This window comes from Chelonoidis abingdonii, chromosome 7 (assembly GCF_003597395.2).
Source record: "Chelonoidis abingdonii isolate Lonesome George chromosome 7, CheloAbing_2.0, whole genome shotgun sequence".
In the NCBI taxonomy this organism is placed as follows: domain Eukaryota; kingdom Metazoa; phylum Chordata; order Testudines; family Testudinidae; genus Chelonoidis; species Chelonoidis abingdonii.
The window spans coordinates 25,496,565-25,517,084 of NC_133775.1; the positions used below are offsets into that span (position 1 = coordinate 25,496,565).

The 20,520-nt window shown below is 40.4% G+C and overlaps 1 protein-coding gene across 1 annotated transcript in view; it reads left to right on the plus strand.

The window, feature by feature from the left end:
• AK5 (adenylate kinase 5) overlaps positions 1-20,520 on the plus strand; it is a 172,957-nt gene that overhangs the window by 16,346 nt on the left and 136,091 nt on the right. Inside the window, exon 6 of the mRNA XM_032802465.2 lies at positions 11,266-11,457. Within this exon, the coding sequence (XP_032658356.1) occupies positions 11,266-11,457 (192 nt within the window). The remainder of the gene's footprint in view (positions 1-11,265; positions 11,458-20,520) is intronic.

Below are 20,520 nucleotides of genomic sequence, written 5' to 3' on the forward strand. Positions count from 1 at the left end.
TTACTCGTGCTAACTTCAACACATTTCTTCTTGCCACTTTGGCTAATCCAAAAGCTTGATTTACTGAACTTCACATACTCCCTTTTTGCTAGGACAAAATATAGTTGAGCCAAAACAAACCAATTAATGCTAATATTCCTGAACATAGGAATAGTTTAGAGATTATAGTATCTCCCAGTTATGTTTCCACCATCAGCTTGATGGTGTTGTGCAGCTAGAATGTTCCCAAAGTAGTACTATGTAGAATCATATTAAAACACAGTGCATCTCAGCTAGTCAGAATGCCTGTAGTAAATGTACATCTTCAGAGTACCCAGAGGTGGCTATTATTTCTGTACCACTTCAGATCTACAAATCAAGGAGAAGACAGACAACTCTCCAAACAATAATCTCTAGTCATGCTAGTCCTCCCTGCATGGCATCCATATTTACACCTTAAAGCCCAAAGGAACAGATGACACTTCAAATTAGAATCGAGGTGCAATTTTCTTGGTCTACAAAACCTCCATATGACTACGCAGAAATGTCTCAGCTCCCTCTGTAGATACTGGATAAGTTAGAATAATAAACTGGCTTCTAGATTTTCTAATTTTGGTAATACCGAGGCTCTTGTCACCATGGTATCTGAGAAGCAAAAGTGCTCAGCACCCAATAGCAGCAATGACCACTTGGTGTAATTCCAGTCATTAAAATGATTTGATGACTGATGTAATCTAGTATGATGTCAAAATCAAACTCTGAACACTGGGAGTCACAGTTTTCCTTAGAGCCACTTGTCTATGTCCAAAGTAAGGCCTTTATTTCTCTGCTTTAACTCCTTCTCCTAGTAACTGAACATCTCACATCCTAACCCAGATAGCTTTTCTCACAGGAAGGCCTTGGATTCTTGCCCAGTTTTGATTCTCCCATTTCCTATTTCAAGAGTGTTGCCAACTTTTGTAATAATACTGCTTATTCTTAAAATTCCAGCTCCTTGAATCATGTGATTACATGAGAATCTCAGCTACCATTTTAAATGAAAATAAATTTCTAGCCCTCCTGGTCATGGAGAAAAGCTTGAAAACATGAATCAAAAAGCAAATGAAAAGAACCCCAAATTTGTTCATGATTTTTTTGGAGACCTGTTCATTATTTTTGAATGCTTGAGGCTGTCAGTACTGCTGATTTAATTCTGGCTTGTCCCTTCTTTGAGCCTCAACAAATAAGTATCCTAAAAGCAAGCATTCCACTTTCCTTCAGACTGGCAAATATTGGAGAGTTATTTAAATTCCAAGCACATTTTGGAAAATGCTGAGGTGAAAGCGATTTACTTAGTATTAACCTGTCAGCTTGAAATCTAGCAAGTCACCTACAGGAGCAGCATGCTCATGCATGTTAAGTATCTTCAGCTCCAGCGATGGCTCTGATTGGTGAGTTGAACTCAAATTGCCTATGAAGAAGAAACTGCAGCTTGACCTTCTCATCCAGTCTCTGAGGTGACAATAGTCTTTCCTTCCTAGGAAAACCACAGCTTAGCATTACAATATTTTTCAGTTAATTTCAATTACTCCTATTCCATTTTCATTCACTGATATATCACTTTTCCCTTCTGAGTTCAGCAGGTTTTTTGTTTGTTTTTTATCTCAGCAGGAGTAAAGACATCCAAATTTGACTAGAATTTATTAACACGTAGATATATCAATAATGAAATGAAATGTATGGTAGATATTGCAATAAACTCATATGTTAATGAAGAGTGTAGAGTGTAATTCCATGTTAAAATAAAGAGATTAATTTGTAAAGAATAAGTATTTTTACTTGTGTTGTGTGAGCTAGATAATATGGATGAATTTGAGGAAGTTAAATTTCAATGAAACATATACAATGTTCTTTTAAAGATGCCTCTAAGAACATGTAAATTCATTTCTACATGTGCTTTGCAAACCGGAAGATTGGAAGCCTGTTTGTTTTTCTTAATTTATAGAGAACTATTTTGTATGAATTAGGTTAACCTGTTAATTCTCAAATACAGTTCTCCCAGGGAGGAGTCCATGCTCCCTCCACAATGCTGGAATAAAACAGGTTTTGTGCAGAGGACACTGTAGGAACTTGAGGAGAACTGAATTCTCCTCCTATACAACAGCAGACTCAGGGCAGCACTACAGATCCTCTAGGTCTGTTACTCAAATCCTTGGGCGGAAATAGTAGCTGCAACCCTTATACAGCCCCACGTTGGTGTTGGCCACTAGTTCTGTTCTCTGCGCTGGAATTTGAAGAGCAGAACAATTACAAGTCTACTATATCACTGATCTTTAATGACCATCCACTGATAGGTGAATTTCAATCTTAATGCCTATAGAGAAAAGGCAGGTACTTAGTAAAAGGGGAAGGATGGTGAAAATTTTGTTCTTCAGAACAACTGAAGTTCTCTTGAATTCAACTGTGCTGTTATTTATCTAAGATGAAAGTGACTCCTCCTGCTGGTTGGTGCATTTTGGTTCATTCCAACAGCTACACACCCACCTCTACTTGTAACCCCTCCCACAAAGTGTTATGAGCCAGATTCTCTACACCTGCAAAACAAATCCATCTTTTCCTATCTCATCTGTCACCCCTAAAATAAATCCATTGCTCAGAAAGTAAATCTACCTTTTCCCTCTCAAAAATCTATGTATCTTCCTCCTCTTGCCTGCTCCTCTCTTGTTTTTCCCCATTCCTAAAACTCCATCTCAAATAGCTCACTGTCCGCCACAGATTCAACTGTTCATCTCCTCTTGGCCTCACCATTTTATCCTTTGTCCCTAGCTGCTCAAGCCCCAAAATACCATTTCCTAATGGACTAATACTTGACTAAAGGCATAAGGGGTAGGAGCTCTACCTAGCTGGACAAAACCTAGCTTTGGAAGAGTAAAGTTGGTCTGCGTGATCAGTAACCCTTGCTTCCTAACTCCTATATGCTGAGGTGGAGGGTTTTAACACACTGCCTGTGTGTTCTAGTTACCCTCCATGAGGTGCCTGCTGTCCAGGAGTGAGAGTTAGACTGAGGGAGGAGCAAAAAGCCGAACTGTTGACTATATGTTTGGGATGCTGATCTGCAGGGAGAAAGGCCAACTAGCAGGTAATGCTATTGGCACTTGTTACTGAAGCCCTGATGGCTGCATCAGAGTCATAAGTAACAGAGCTCCCAGTCAGTGTATTCAGGCTGATATTTATATGCACAGAGAGGGCCAATATGCGGTTTATATACCATTTAAATCCCACTTAAGTTCCCTTTGCACAGGCATGAATTTCATGCTCAACTTGCATGCATCTGAGAGAGAAGAGACCCTCCAGCTAGTGTGAAGATCTAACCCACTAGGCAATTGCCCCAACTCCCAGTCTAGGTCTAATCAGAATAAATACCTATATGAATGTTGGGGAAACAATTGTGTTACCCACATAGCACCTACGTTATGAAAGACTGAAGTAAATTAGCAGCAAACCCCCTTCCAGCAGCATGCATCTTTGGCATAATTGGAAACACATTTATGTTTTCCTAAAACAAAAAAGAAAAATTATGCAAATAGTCTAATAACCCGGCAGAGATAGGATTATACACAGCAGATCAGTAATTATCATGGGGAGTAACCACACAATGGACATAAAGTAACTTTATAGTAACCTTTATTAGTGTAATTAGAGTTAAATGCACTATTAATCTAATGATGAGTGTGCATGAACTATCAATTAAGTTTTCTCATGAGTATCCAGTAGAATGTACCACGAATTAAGAAATGAAGCAAATTAGTGATATTTTCTTTTTTCTTTCTTTCTTTTTTTTCCTAATGAGGAAAAAAGAGAGTTTAATCATCTAATTTTCTAGCTAGCAACTATTGCAATCTGATTAATAAGACGAGACATGAAACATACCTCCAGAGATTACAAAGCCTCCCTGTCATTTACGCTGGCTTTATTCCAGTAATACCATTGCCTTCGATAGACTTACTTCCAAATTACACTGGTTTAAGTAGGAGATTCAGACTAAAAGAGAATTGGATTTGATCACCAGAAATTTTTATTATAAAAGATAAGAGGACTGGCACCATTCTGCACCCCCTTGTTGTGTTTCTAGTTGAAGCTGTATGTTTTTTGCCTAGTGTAAAACTCAACAAGCAAGTCATCCATACTAGAATACCTACTGCCTACACACGGCCAGAATTTCTCCTCTGCTGAACTCCACTCCGTGGGGATTGGGGAGCCAGTTCCTGCACCCTGACCATGAGGGCCAGTCTATGCCAGTAAGATTTAGAACAACCCCTGGTTGTTCTAATTTACACCACTGGCGTGGGACCTCCAATGGATTCTACATCAGTGGAGGAAAGGTGTAGTGGAATTCAAACCCACAACAGCCACATCCCATCTCAACATGCCCCACCTTTCTTAGACACTTCACCTACTCCAGGGACAGGAGCAGCTGATGCAAGAACCACATCTTCCAGCTTTATGCTAGTGGGAGCTCTCCTTGCTGGACATTTATCGCGAGAACATGGCCCTCTGGTACAGTGCAAAGGGGTTGGATCTCAAGTAAAGAATTTGGTCTATAGGTTTTAGATTTGGGTAATATTTATAACAAAATTACTATGAACACAGGCAATCTCTTCTCGTTCCTACCATCTACCAAAGGAAAAAAACATGCAAATTCTCACAGTTTGGTCCTTTAACAATTCCTCCCACCCTTTAGTTCAGAGAATTCAAGCATTGTGATTCTAGTTACTCCCTGCCTGATCCAGCAGCCATTCAGATCAATGGAGTCTTACCATTAACTTTAAAAGGCTTTGGATCAGGCCTCATATGAGTAAGATGCCTTTCCCTGTACCCTTCCGAACCTACATAAGAAAAAGCATGGAATACAAATATATGACATGTACGAAAGCTATACAAGTAGCATGTGTTTTACATATTGGTCCTAAGAGTTCATGTACTGAGTCATGTATGAATTAGTATGATCCCTTTCATATGCTACAGTTCATATACATGTGTAACATTAATAATCGTAGAAATGTAGGACTGAAAGAAGCTGGATAGGTCATCCAGTCCAGTCCTCTGCACTCAGGCAGGACTAAGTATTATCTAGACAATTCCTGACAGGCGTTTGTCTAACCTATATTTAAAAACCTCCAATGATGGAGATTCCACAGTCTCCCTAGGTAATTTATTCCAGTGCTTAATTACTCTTACATTAGTTATCTGTGTACATAAAATATGTATGTCCTTTCTACATGGATGGCCCTTAATTTTAACAACAAATGTAGAAAGGATAATTTGTGAGCACTGAATCAGTCTGGGTTTTTACTACCGTGGTGCACAGTCTAGGCACGTATCATGGAGTATTAATGCACTGGAAACATAAGGCTTTGCAAACATAGCTGCATTTGTTCAACTCTGGGAATAGTTCACGTGGTTAATTCTTCACATGCTTCATGTAATAAATTAATCCCCCTCCCCCCACCTTAACTTTCACATCAGTTTTTAACTACATTTTCTTCAGTCTTTTAAGTTTTTCTTTTTACTGTGCCAGCTGCTTTGGGAGTCAAGACACTTCATATATTTTTTTCAGCTTCATGGGAGAGGTCACAGGACATAGATAAATTGGAGAGAGTTCAGAGAAGAGCCATGAGAATGATTACAGGATTAGAAAACATGCCTTAGCAATAGACTCAAGAAGCACAGTCTATTTAACTTAACAAAAGAGAAGATTAAGGGGTGACTTGATTATATATTACCTACACGTGGAATAAATATTTAATAATGGGCTCTTCAATCTAGCAGAGAAAAATGTAACACAATCCAATGGTTGGAAGCTGAAACTAAACTAGAAATAAGGTGTGAATTTTTAACAGTGAGACCAATTAACCAGTGGAACAATTTACCAAGAGTCACACTGGATTTTCCCTCACTGACAATTTTTAGATCAAATCTGGATGTTTTTCTAAAAAATATGCCCTATGAATTATTCTGGGGAAGTTCTATGGCTTGTGCTATACAGGAGATCAGACTAAATGATCACAATGGTCCCCTTCTGGCCTCAGGATCTATGAATCTATTAAAATAGGAAACAGAAAATGTATTTAGTCTTTTCAGCCATAGTTCCCATCTGGGATTTCCTTTGTATTCCTCAGAGGAATGGAGAGTGGGGCTTATCTCCCTATAATGGGCAATGGGGTGTGACTCACAACTTTTGCAGTTCCCCAAGGGATACAAGACTAACCATATGGAAGCCCTCTGCCTTCCTACTGCCTGAGGGTCCCATTCCTTGGAGCCAGACAGTTGCTGTCTACTCACCTACGACTTTTAAAGATGGGTAGTGAGTGTAAAGCTATAAGATAAGAACAATGGGTTCCTGACTGTATCTGCATCCTTCCTGCTGCTTGCCTGTGCACAGATTGCTGGATCTACAGAAAGCTATCCTTGAGTCCCAAAAGAAGAGTATTAGAGGAAGCACTGGTATGGAGATGATGGATTTTTCTTTCTGTGCAGGGCTGGAGAGATCTGCATGTGGAGGATCACTTCTGCATGCTAATCCTCAGACAATCTGTCCCCTAGTTAGGAAATTCAAAGCAATGTACTTTTGAATGTATCTTAACAGCAGGCTGATTTTCAACTGAATTATAACCACTTTTGAAAAAACCTTTATTGCAAAAACATTTTCAATACTAATTTTTATATAAGGGACCTATATCTATCGCCAGTGAATTATTCCCACACATCTCTGTGTCCACAGTAATTTGTCACATCCCTACTTCATATGCACACCCTTGAAGCCATAGCTGATGCATACTCTTGAAGATATAGCTGCTGCTGAGGTTAGGTGGTAAACAGGAAACACAGGGCTTCATGAAGAAAAGAAATGCAGTCATCACTAATATTTGGAGTGTTTTGCACTTTTCCAATAAAAATTATATCTGCATGTAAGGGAGAGGTTCTCTTTTTGTGAGCAACACACTTTTTGCATCTAAACACCAGGGTGAAATGCTAATAAACATAAATTTTATAGCACAGTTTTTCAACTGCTTTCTGACTGAACATTTGTACTCTACTGATGAGGGGTATTAATGCAGCTGTCACAAAAATTAGAATCTATTGTGTAGGCCCACCACATATGTTAACATCTAATATAACCTTGAATCACTATTCCTTTTAAGAAACCTTTTAGAGAATAGCTTGATTTGACAATAGGCTTCACGTGTTAAGAATTTTAAACTACTATTTGGACTGATATTTTCTCTGGGTGGATGATATGTGTTTCCAAGCATAAAAGCCAAGGCTTCAGGATAAACAGCTTCAGCTACTGGGTTTCTGGTGTTAACAGCATGAAGCTTACTACACTATTACTGTTGTTAGTAAAAAAATACATTAACCATAATAATACTTAGCACTTTTATAGTGCTTTACATTTTAAAAAGCAATGTGAAAACAATTAATTCTTCCTCACAGAACTCACTGTGATATAGCCTCTTTTTATCCTAATTTTAAAACTTGGAAGAGAAAACTAAGACCCAGAATGTGTCTTTCCATTGACTCTAAAAGGAGCTGGCCCCTCACAATCAGCCCAGTTTGTGTGGTGGGGCCACAGCATTTGCCAGCCCATGGGCAGCTCTCCTTTGTTAGGAGAGTTGCCATTGGTCAATCTAGTGTTTCTTTCAAGCACCGAGATTGACTTGTGAGTATGGGGAGAGGGGGAGGAACAGGGGCTGCTCACAAAAGGTGGTGCGAGGCAGAAGGCATCTTCCTGCTTTGCCCTCTATGCCACTACACAGTCCTACCCTCTCCCCATTTTTCCTTGGGAGCTATTGGTTTCCTGGGGAATCTGTTTCTTGTTGCTCACTCTGTGTGTGATTTTATGCTGTACATGAGGTTAGGGCAGAATATTGCAGTTACTGCACTTGAGGAGCCCTGATGGTGTCCTCGTGTAGCGGAAGGCATGGGGTTACGGACATGGCTAGGCCTTAGAACAGCTGCAGCTCTTGATAAGGCCCAACTACATTAGGATGCTGTGGATTGGAGTACCGAAAGAGGGGGAAAACTGGTGCCAATATGGGGAGGCTATTGACTTCTGCCCACCTTTCTTCACTTCTGCCAGGACAGGTGGCCATTAGGAGATATGCTGTGTAAGTTAAAAGTTAGCCACAATTTTATTTACTTGTCCAAAATACTATATTGTCTCTGTCCTTACTGGTCCTCTGCTATTCTCAGTGGAAACTGTATCAGGTCTTAGGTGACTTGCATAAGGTTGGTTAGCAAGTACAAGATGGTGACAGAGCCAGGATTAGAACAGTGGAGGTCCTGGGTACCACTAATATGCTCACCCCACTAGGTGACACTACCTTTCCACCATGCATTCTATAGCCATACGGTTCAATGACTTGGAACACTTTGAAATACATAGTACTTTTACTCCAATGGTGAGTAAATCTCATGTTGTAAATTGGGTTTGTTTACTACTATATGCCCATTAAAACCCCACAACCTCTGGTTCTTTTTCATACCCCTGCTTAACAACAATCACCTGAATTTAACGTAGCTGTTTTTACCAGAATGCTGTTGCACAGAAGTCTAACACAGAAATTAACTTTACACAGGTCGTGTTGTGAGTAATGATGTTTTTTGAATTCAGCTGTCACAATTAATTTGGCTTGTGATTATAGGGTGTGTAGAAGGGACAGAAGAACCTAGTTAACTACACAATTAAAATAGCTTGAAACAATATGAAATTTTATTTTATTTTGTTGGAGTTGGGGAGTAGGGAGAGGATTAGCAGTTTTCTACATGAGTTTTAAAATTATAAATATATATTATTCCGTAAGTTAATGGAAAATGCTGTTAAAAATGACCAAAACTAATATTGCTAATTGATTTGCATTCAGAATAGCTCTCATCACTTCAACAGAGATCAGTCTGTACCAAACAATCATTAGATTTGACTGTATTTAGTCATTCAGTTCCAATTCCCCACCTGTCAACCTCATGGCACAAAGAATGATTTCATTATCTTTAAACTTTTCCAATCATCAGCTAGTTTAATTCACTGTAGTGCTGGTGATTCCTCAGTCTCCCTTAAGATTTTTATTTCTATCTTACTGTTATTAATAGTCCTAAATATGTTCCTATTATCTAGTCAAAGTTTCCCCTTTTGTACTTCCTAGGTTCTGTGCCGTTGATTGGGCCCAAATTGTGAAATGTTTACATCAATTTTGGGTGCCTCAATTTTAAATTTTTTTTATGGTGAGCCGCTGTTGCTTCCATTGACTTCATCTGGGGTTGCAGGAGCTCAGCATCCCGGAAAAAACAGGTCAAAGATGTTTACAGTTGAACACACAAAACGGAAGTATGCATAACTAGAGGCCACTTTTCAAAATTTGTTTCTTGACCTCTCCACAAAACCCACCTGTAAAAGAGTGACAGAACTTCTGTACTGAACCTCATATGGGTTTGTCAGCCTAAGCACTTCACAATTCTGAGATGGAAGGTGCTACCATAAATAAAGTGTTAATGACTACAGTAGTTTACTTATGAATGATTATACTAATAAACATGTTACTTTAGGGTATGTAAATCATTCTCTGTCCACATTTTAATAAGTAAAATACATGTGAATTCTTAACGATACCCCTTTAACGTTACTAAACATTGTCTGCACTATCTAAATAAGATAAAGTCAATTTATACATAGGTAACTTTATGGGAAATAATCCATGTACCTTGCACTCTTGACCATTAACTATTATATTATCATATATTTTACACACACAATACAGAGAAGTTTAAATTTTAGCAATGAATTTTAGGGGCATCAGAAATAAATGCATGTGGGAATGCACACAACCCTTTTGTAATCTGTAGTCAGATGGAGATCTGCACCATATAATAGAGTTTATTTTTATCCAGCTTCCTTAACAGTCAGGAACATCACACTCTGAAAGGCTAAAGAGAAAAAGAAAGATTTAAAGAGAAGCAACTTGCTTTGTTACAGAAAGAGGAGAAAGTTCAAGATAGATGGAGCAGAACAACTGAACAAGGGCTTGAATCAAGCCAGGGGTCCAGTCAGTCTTGTGAAATAGCACAGCTTAAGTAGCGTTGCTGAGCATGATGCTTTGGATTCACAGTCCAATGAGACTCAGTAAACTGAGGAGAATGGGTGTTGTAGGCTGGGGGAACACCAAGAATATCAGGTAACATTTTCAAAAGCACCTAAGTGGTTTAAGAGCCTAAGTCCCATCAACTTTCAGTAGGAGTCAGCATCTAAGCCACTTATGTGCTTTTGACATTTTTCCCCACTGTATTTATTGTATGGAATAAAGCAATGAACAGTGGGCTCTGAAGACTTCTGTTTCATGAGAACTTTTAGCAGGTTTTCTATGAATGGTTATCATGACTCTGCTGATCTTACTTATTCTGTGAGGTCTCTCTCACTTGAGAAACTTCTGGTTGATAACAGAAGTAACTAAAAGTCCATGAAGAGCTTTGAAAATCATAAGGACAATTTAAATTGAATTGTGAGATGGCTAGAATTTGAGGAACCATGGGGTTGATATGGTCTCACATCCAGCTCCAGCTGAATCATCTGGCTATAGAATTCTGCACTCTGTAAACTTTAGTGCATGAGGACTTAACGACAGGAAAAGCTTTCTGGAAAACTGACTGCAATAGTCAAGTCAGGATTAGGAAACATCTCGAGATGGAAATGTGCTGACATACAGACAAAAGAAAGATGAGAAAAAAAGAATGTCCTGAATCAAGAATAACTGGATGATACTATCATCATTTTACTATAAAGAAACTGAGCCATGGAAAAATAAAAGACTGTCCTTAAAAATTGCAGAGGAAGTTTATAGTGGATCTGGGAACAGAAATCAGGTCTCCCGTCTTCTGGCTCTGCACCCTAGTAAACTCTGTAGTGACTTTTGGATTTTAAATGCCATATTATTGAATAAATTACTTACTTTTGGAAACTACACAGGGGTTTCCTGTGGAATATGGGATACTGATATTTTGATTTTTTTAAGATCTAAATTTTAGTTACAATGTACTGAAACCTTTTAGGAACAAAAATGTGACAAACATGTCTATATATAAAGTAGCCTACAAAGTCAACTGAGAATTACTGAGTTTGTCAAAGTTAGCAATCTGCTCAGAAATAATATGTGCAAGGATAGCATATTTAAGACTTACGTGAAAAGGTTACTGTTGTTTATGGCTGTTCTGGATGGTATACTAAATCACAGGTTTTTTGGATAATCCTCACTACAGATCTGCACTCCAGATTTGGTGGTGTTTCTGGCCTGTTCCAATCAGCGGCTGAAAGAAAGGTTATTGAAACGTGCTGAACAGCAAGGGAGACCTGATGATAACCTCAAAGCCACTCAAAGACGACTAATTAATTTCAAGCAGAATGCTGTTCCACTGGTCAAATATTTCCAGGAAAAGGGGCTAATCATCACAGTAAGTCATTTAGCTATCAATATATGCACCCTGATAAAAGAATGTCTGACTGTAGTTGAACTCAGGAGCTCATACCTGGTACTCTGCATTTTCTTTGCTTTATAATAGTGCTTTATAATAGTGAGTCTGAGTCAAATTCTGCTCTGATTATTAGAGTGAGCATGCTAAAATTAGGGCAAAAATTATTAGGGCCTTGAATTTCATCCAAGGAAACAAAAAACTATGAAGCTTTAATTACTGTTTCAAGGTTACAGTGTCATGCGTTGCAAACACCTTTGGGATTCTTTGTCTTGAAAACATCAGAGAAATGACATTTGATTCCATTGATTGTGGATTACTCAGCTGGAGAAAACCAGCATAGATCTTCTGAATTCAATGAGCAATATTAATTTACACCAGTAGAGGATTTGGCCATTAAAGTGTAAGCTCTTCAGACAAGTCACATCCTGTTTATAATGTACCACATAAATTTATGGTGTTATATAATGATAATTTTTAAAACTTTGGAGGCCAGGAAGGTCTGGCATAAATTGGTCCTTGGCAAATCAGTATGAATAGTGATCTCTGCAATATGCTGGGAAAGAGAATCCATCTTTGCACGTTAAACAAGTTACATATGTAAGTGCAGCCAGAAGGTTTAATTAGTGCAAGCAGGGTTATAAAGTACTGCAAACGTATTTCAAGCTTATCACCTGCATCACCACAAGTAAGATAGATTATGACAGCGTTAAGAAGAGGATGATTAATTTATTTTTTGCTTAGTGAAATGTCAGTAGATCTAACAGAGGAACCGAATAACAATGCAGATCCTGAGTATGAAAACAGATGAGCTTTAAGATGAATAACTCTAGTCACTATAAAGGGATATAAGGGATACTGTGACGGTGCAGGAATCACCACTGCAGCGCCTCCTACTGGTCGTCTCAGGGAATTAGCTCTTTCCAGCACAGAGCGCCCTCTGCAAGCCAGTGTCCCACTGCCACCGGCCCCCTTGTCCATCCTAGGACCCGGTACCCCTTGTCTTTGTGGTGCTGCCCCCTGGCAATACCCCTGCAGTCTCAGGGTCTTCCCACCTAGGGGAATCCCTAACGCTCTATCCCCACTTTGCCTCAGTCGTGGGCTACTGCAGTCACCATCTAGCTCCCGCTCGCTGGGGCAGACTGAAGTATATAAGCTACTCATCATAGGCAAAGGGGGTTTGGACCTGCTGCCTCTGCCTACCCGTGGGCTGCCCCCTGCAACTCCAGTACCTAACTGGACTTCCACTAGGCCACAGCTCCCTTGGCCTTCCCCCAGCCCTGCTCCACTTCAGGTACCTTCTCTCAGTTCCCTGCAGCCAGGCCTCTCCCTCTCAAAGCTAGAGAGAGTCTCTCTCTGGCTTCTGGCCCCAGTCCTCTTATAAAGGCCAGCTGGGCCCACATTAAGCCAGCCTTGAGGCTGCTTTCCTCACTCAGCCCCGCTTTTCCTTCCCTACCACAGCCCTCTCCTCAGGGCTGTTTTAAGCCTTTTAAGGCAGGAGCGGGTGACCACCCCACTACAGATACTTAAAAAACTTTAGGAAAAGTGCAGAATAAGCAGAAGGACTGATCTGATTAGAATCTACCACTGAGAATTCATAATACACTTGAAGGAGCACTGTATAAAATATTGACAAGTGTATTTCTCCAACTCGTTTATCTTTGGTTGTATTAGCCATCTTTCATAGTCCAGTTGTAAAAAGTAATTCATTGCTGTATGTAAGGAATCTAGATAGTACAGTTAGACTAATAATTGTTCGGTTTATTTCTCTTTTTATGACTTAGTCCTGCAAATGCTAACAGGTTTAGCAAGCACTAGCTAGTTTAGGGTGAAATCCTGGCCCCACTGATGAGAATGGCAAGTCCCCCATTGACTTCAGTGAGCTCAGGATTTCACCCTAAGTACTTCGTACTATGAGTGGTCTCACTGAAGTCAATGAGACTGCTCAGAGTGGTTAAATTACAACTGATGAATTATGAGCTCTGCCTGGTAGTAAGTCTTTGGAAGATTGACCCTTAAGAGAAAAACTGGCATTATATAATGTATCATGTACAACCTCTTTTGGAAAGGTCTGTAAATCATATAGATAATTTTTCTTGTCATTATAAATATGAGCAAGTCTTTTTAATACTATATGCTAATCAGATTAAAAAATGTCAAAAATGTCCTTAAATTGCAAACTAGACATGGTATGACAAAGATAGTAAATTATTTTTTTGTCAAGGTCCAAAGTTTTTGGTCAAGGTATAGTCAAGGTTCAGATTCCAGAGAATACAATAAAACAACAACAATACTGATAAGTAAATAAAAAGATTAGATTAAAAATAAAAAGATGCGTTGGAGACCATTTTTTATTTCAGAAGGTGGAGAAAGCTACTAGGGGAGAAGCTGTTCTAGATTTGATTTTGACAGATAGGGAGGAACTGGTTGAGAATTTGAAAGCGGAAGGTCACATGGGTGAAAGTGATCATGAAATGATAGAGTTCAAGATTCTAAGGTATGGTAGGAGGGAAAACAGCACAATAAAGATAATGGATTTCAAGAAGGCAATCTTTAGCAAACTCAGGGAGTTAGTATGTAAGGTCACATGGGAAGCAACTCTAAGGGGAAAACAGTTCAAGAAAGTTGACACTTTTTCAAAGAGACATTATTATGGGCACAAGAGCAAACAATCCCACTGCATAGGAAAGATAGGAAGTGTGGCAAGAGACTACGCTGGCTTAACCAGGAGATCTTCAATGCATCTGAAACTCAAAAGAGTCCTACAAAAAGTGGAAACTAGGTCAAATTACAGAGAATGAATATAAACAAATAATACAAGCATGTAGAAAAATTAGAAAAGGACAAGGCACAAAACAAAATTAAATGAGCTAGAGACATAAAAGGTAACAAGAAAACATTCTGCAAAAACATTAAAAACAAGAGGAAGACCAAGGACAGGGTAGACCCATTCCTCAATGAGGGGAGAAAAACAATAACAGAAAATGTGAAATGGCAGAAGTGCCAAATGACTTTTTTGTTTCAGTTTTCACTAAAAGGTTAGTAGCGACTGGACATCAAACATCTTGAATGCCAGTGAAAATTAGGTAGGATCAGAGGTTAAAATAAAGAAAGAACAAGCTAAAAAAAAGGACAACCTGGGGAATTACAGACCAGTCAGCTTAACTTCTGTATCCGGGAAGACAGTGGAACAAATAATTAAGCAGTTTGCAAATACCTAAAATGTAATAAGGTGATAAGTTACAGTCAGCATGGATTTGTCAAAAACAAATCATGTCAAACCAAGCTAATAGCTTTCTTTAATGGAGTAACAAGCCCTGTGGATAGAGGGGAAAGTGGTATATCTTGACTGTAGTAAGGCTTGTGATACTGTCTCACATGACCTTCTCATAAACTAGGGAAATGCAACCTAGATGGAGCGACTATAAGGTGGGTGTATAACTGGTTGGAAAACCATCCCCAGAGAGTATTTATCAGTGGTTCACCGCCAAGCTGGAAGGGTGTATCAAGTGAGGTCCCAGAGAAATCAGTTCTGGATCTGGTTCTGTTCAATATCTTCATGAATGATTTAAATAATGGCATATTTAAACTTGGAAACTTGGAAATGGCAGAGATGCTTAATGACTTCTTTGTTTCAGTCTTCACTGAGAAGTCTGAAAGAATGTCTAACATAGTGAATGCTTATGGGAAGGGGGTAGGTTTAGAAGATAAAAATAAAAAAAGAGCAAGTTAAAAATCACTTAGAAAAGTTAGATGCCTGCAAGTCACCAGGGCCTGATGAAATGACCTAGAATACTCAAGGAGTTAATAGAGGATGGTATTAACTTGAATACTCAGGAGGTTAATAGAGCAGGAGGTATCTTGAGCTCTAGCCATATCTTTGGAAGTCATGGGAGGACAGAGAGATTCCAGAGACTGGAAAGGGCAATATAGTGCCCATCTATAAAAAGGGAAATAAAACAACCCAGGAAACTACAGACCAGTTAGTTAACTTGCTGTGCCAGGGAAGATTAATGGAGCAAGTATTAAAGAATCATTCTGCAAACATCTGGAGGTGCGTCATGGATAGGGATATGCCAGCATGATTTGTAAAGAACAAACTCACGTCAAACCAATCTGATTGCTTTCTTTAGATAGGATAATGGTCTTGGGATAAGGGGAGAAGCAGTGGACTGTGGTATACCTGGACTTAGAGGCTTTTGATACAGGTCTCGCATGATATGCCTTATGATATAACTAGGGCAAATACAATTTAGATGAGGCTACTATGAAGTGGGTGCTAATAACTGGCGGATACCGTACTCAGAATTAGTTATTCAATGGGCTCCCCATCTGCTGGAATGGTTAACAAGTGGGGTTCCGCAGGGGTCTGTTTTTGGGGACCGGCTCTGTTAATTATCTTCATCCAATGATTAGATGTTGGTATAGAAAGTACGCTTATTAAGTTTAGGCGGACGATACCAACTGGGAGGATTGCTACTACTTTGGGAAGACAGAGTCAAAATTTCAAATATGATCTAGCGCGGAATTTGGAGAAATGGTCTGAGGTAACTGATGAAGCTTCAATAAAGGACAATGCAAGTGCTCCACTTAGGAAGGAACAATCAGTTTCACACATCCAAAGATATGGAAGAGACTGTCTACAAGGAGTATGGCAGACAGATTCTGTTGGTCATAGTGTGACCACAACTAATATTATCAACCAGCGTGATACTGTTGCAAAAACAAAGCGAACATGATTCTGGATGCTATTAACAGGTATTGTTGTAAACAAGACACGAGAGTCATTTTCACGCTCTACTCTGTGCTGGTTAGCGCTCAACTGGAGTATTGTGTCCGTTCTGGGCCACCGCATTTCAAGAAATTGGAAATTTGGAGAGGTCCAGAGAAGAAGCAACAAGAATGATTAAAGGTCTTGACAGACATGACCTATGAAGGAAGGCTGAAAGATTGGGTTTATTTAGTCTGAAAAGAGAAGACTGACGACGGGACATGATGCTGTTTATCAGGTATCATAAGGGTGTCATTCAGGAGGAGGGAGAAAACTGTTACCTAGCCTCTAATGAAGAACAAGAAGCAATGGGCTTAAACTGCAGCAAGGGATTAGGTTGACATTTAGGAAAAAGTCCTAATGTTGGGGGTAGTTAAACAACTGGAATAAATGCCTCGGGAGGTTGTGCTGGAATTCTCCATCTCTGGAGATATTTGGGGTGGTTAGTAAATGTCTATCAGGGATGGTCTAGACAGTATTTGGTCCTGCCATGAGGGCAGGGGACTGGACTCGATGACCTCTCGAGGTCCCTTCCAGTCCTAGAGTCTATGAATAGAGAGTACACTCATAAAGTTTGTGGATGATACCAAGCTGGAAAGGATTGCAAGTGCTTTGGGGGATAGGATCAAAATTCAAAATGACACAGACAAACTGGAGAAATGGTCTGAAGTAAATAGGATGAAATTCAATAAGGACAAATGCAAAGTATCCACTTAGGAAGAAACAATCAATAGCACACATACAAAATGGGAAATGACTGCCTAGAAAGGAGTACTGCAGAAGGGATCTGGGGGTCATAGTGGATCACAAGCTAAATATGAGTCAACAGTGTAACACTGTTTCAAAAAAAAAGCAAACTTCATTCTGGGATGTATTAGCAGGAATGTTCTAAGCTAGACACAAGAAGTAATCCTTCTGCTCTACTCCACACTGATTAGGCCTCAACTGGAGTATGATGTCCAGTTCTGGATGCCACATTTCAGGAAAGATGTTGACAAATTAGAGAACATCCAGAGAAGAGCAACAAAAACGATGAAAGGTCTGGTTAGTCTGAAAAAAGAGGAGATTGAGAGGGGACATCATAACAGCTGTGTTGAGCTGCAGCGGACCATCCACCTGCCCGTGATACGGAAGGCCATCCGAGAGCAGCCCCCTGCCCAGCGCAGGTGGAGAGTCCGTGGCTCCCCACAGCTGCCCATGCAGTTCTTACCATGGCTTGTCTGCGGCTTCGAGACCCCACCCCTAGGCCAGAACCAGGTCAGGGAGAGCCATGTGGTGAGCTAGTGTAGAGTGGTGGACTTTCCACTTCCCCTGGTCTGGGCAGGGAGCTTGGGGGGGCAGGGACACAGGCTGGGGGCTGCTCTCAGCTCCTCCCACACCACAGGCAGGTGTAGGGTCCACGGGGCTCCCATAACTGCCCGGGCTCCTCAGCCAGGCTCCATGGTGGCCTGGATGGGGGGATGGGGCCTTGGGGGGAAGAGAAGGGAAAGGGGGTGGGGTCCACCCCGGCAAAAAGTGGGAAGGCTATGGCCCTTCTGATCCCCCATTTCCAGCACTACTGGATAACAGTTTTCAAGTACATAAAAGGTTGTTACAAGGAGGAGGGAGAAAAATTCCTCTCAACCTCTGAGGATAGGACAAGAAGCAATGGGCTTAAATTGCAGCAAGTGCAGTTTAGGCTGGACATTAGTAAACACTTTCTAATTGTCAGGGGGGTTAAGCACTGGAATAAATTGCCTAGGGAGGTTGTGAAATCTCCATCATTGTCTAACCTGCTCTTAAAAATTTCCAAACCCCTGTCAGGAATGGTCTAGATAATACTTAGTCCTGCCATGAGTGCAGGGAACTGGACTAGATGACCTCTCAAGATCACTTCCAGTCCTATGATTCTGTGATTTCAGGGTCCATTCAAAAGTATCTGGTGCTCCAGATCTGGCCCGCAGACCACCCATTGACTACTCCTGTGGTATGATATTACCATTAATAATGCACTTCCAAGATTTTGTCTCTTTCATTCTGTCAGTTGAAAAGTCACTGGGATTATTTTAGTTTTCCCTTTTAGAATTTCTGTTATAAATAATTTTATATTGACTCATCACTACTCATTGCTTGTCCAATATAGCAAATTTTAGATAGGATGAGACCATCCAAGGTTGTCCTTTCATTGATCTATAGTGCTCACAAGTTGCCTGTAAAAATATTTGAAGATCCAAATCATGTACCTAACTTGTTATTAAAGTTATATATATTATTTCCTCTCCATGAATGAAGTTCATTTATGATGTAGAGGGGCTTGCTGGGTCCACTATAGACATGAGGCCACAGCTTCAGTTTCCCTTGAACTCTGGGTAGATTCTCCCTCCATCCAAACCAAAACTCCATCCTCATAGGGACTTTACTGGAATCCCGTGGCTTGACCACATATTTAAAGGGGGTGAATTTCACTAATCACCTCTGCTTATTGATCTATGCATAAGCTTAGTATAGGAGGGTTGAATTTTACCTTATTTGAATAAAAAGTTTCTCCAGTGCCTATATTATTTTGATTGTGCTGTATTGCACTCTTTACTACTTAGTTCGAGCTTTACACACATCCCACTAGTTCCTTATATTACTCATTTCCAGATTCTAAGAGGAAAGATACTATGATGCTGCAAGGCGTTATCATACAATGCTAGAAAATTGTCCTATGGTTTATCTATAGTAGTTATGGTTGTGCTGCCCAGTATTTTGTTTGTTTTTATTCTTCTTGCTGGTAAAGTTTGAGAGTAGCTTTCCCAATTAATAAGCCCAGGGCATTCTTGTGTTTTGATAATAGATTACCAATGAATATATTTCCTTATTTCTTGTTTTTTACCTCCAGACATATTCCATTATGTTTTTGCTATATTAACTTGCACGAGCTCCTTAAAGGTACATCACTGAAGAGGTGCAGCACAGAAATGCTGCCCATGAGACCGGGGAGCATTAAATTGGCTTCTAGAGCCATGGAAGTTGGTGGTTTTCCCATAGGATGGGTGGTGGTGAGATGCAAGTAAACATATCAGACATGGGGAGTCCACAGCAGTCACCCTGCAAACACCTGGTCAGCCACACTCCTCCCCAGACCCACAACCAGCTGATGGCTGGACCTTGTGCTCGGTGACCCATAATGAGATGGAGTGGTGGTGTGAGAGCACACAAGGGAATTCACAATTAACTTGCCACAAGTAGTAGTGCCGTCAGGCGTGGGTCTAGGTATTTTGCCACCCCAAGCACGGCAGGCAGGCTGCCTTCAGCAGCTTGCCTGCGGGAAGTCCCCGGTCTGCGGATTCGGCGGCATGCCCATGGGAGGTCTGCCGAAGCTGCAGGACCAGCGGACCCTCCGCAGGCATGCCGCTGAAGGCAGCCTGCCTGCTGCCCTCGCAGCGACCAGCAGAGCGCCCCCGTGGCTTGCCGCCCCAAGCACACGCTTGGTGTGCTGGTGCCTGGAGCCGCCCCTGAGTGCAGTTCTCCTGCAGTTCCCATGGGGTTGCTGCTTTGTATCGCCCCTTTTCCCAAGCAGACATTAGCTGGCTTTCTCATCCATACCATGATTTTTTCTGCAGTTTTGTCCCCCTACATATCACATCGGAGGGAGCCAGAGAGCACAGGGACCCAGAAAAATGAGCTGACATGAACATTTTAGAAATTATTGTCCCAAGTTTCAAGTACAAAGTTCTTATTTGTGGGTAGATTCATGCTGACTATCCTTAATAGAACTTTCCAAATATTCCCCCCTTTCTCACATAATTTGCCTTTTCTTTTACTAGTGTTGAAGTCCAACATACTGATTTTATGTTTAATTTAATAATTTAAATCTTTTCTTACCACAGATATTGCAATCGATTTTCTCCAGTCTCTCAATTCTTTATCACTACTTTTTCCAAACAGTGTTTAAACATAAATATATCTGCTCAATGTTGGAATATGTAAGGGTTAAGTAAAGACATGGAAAACCGCTGGTGTGCTGGCATAGTGTCAGGAAGTAAGCACAGGCATACACTATTCCTTCCCTTGATAAAGTGTTAACAAGGAGAAGGGAGGGGAAAGTGGTAAGAATTGGTAAGTGTTGCAGCTGCATAAGGCCTTGTCTACACGACAGAAGTAAATCGAAGTTATCTAAATCGATTTTATAAAACCGAATTTATAAAATCGATTTAGAGCGTCCATACCTAAAATCTAAAATCGAATTTGTGCGTCCATGGCCCACGTCTTGCGTCAATTTCAGGAGCGGTGCACTGTGGGTAGCTGTT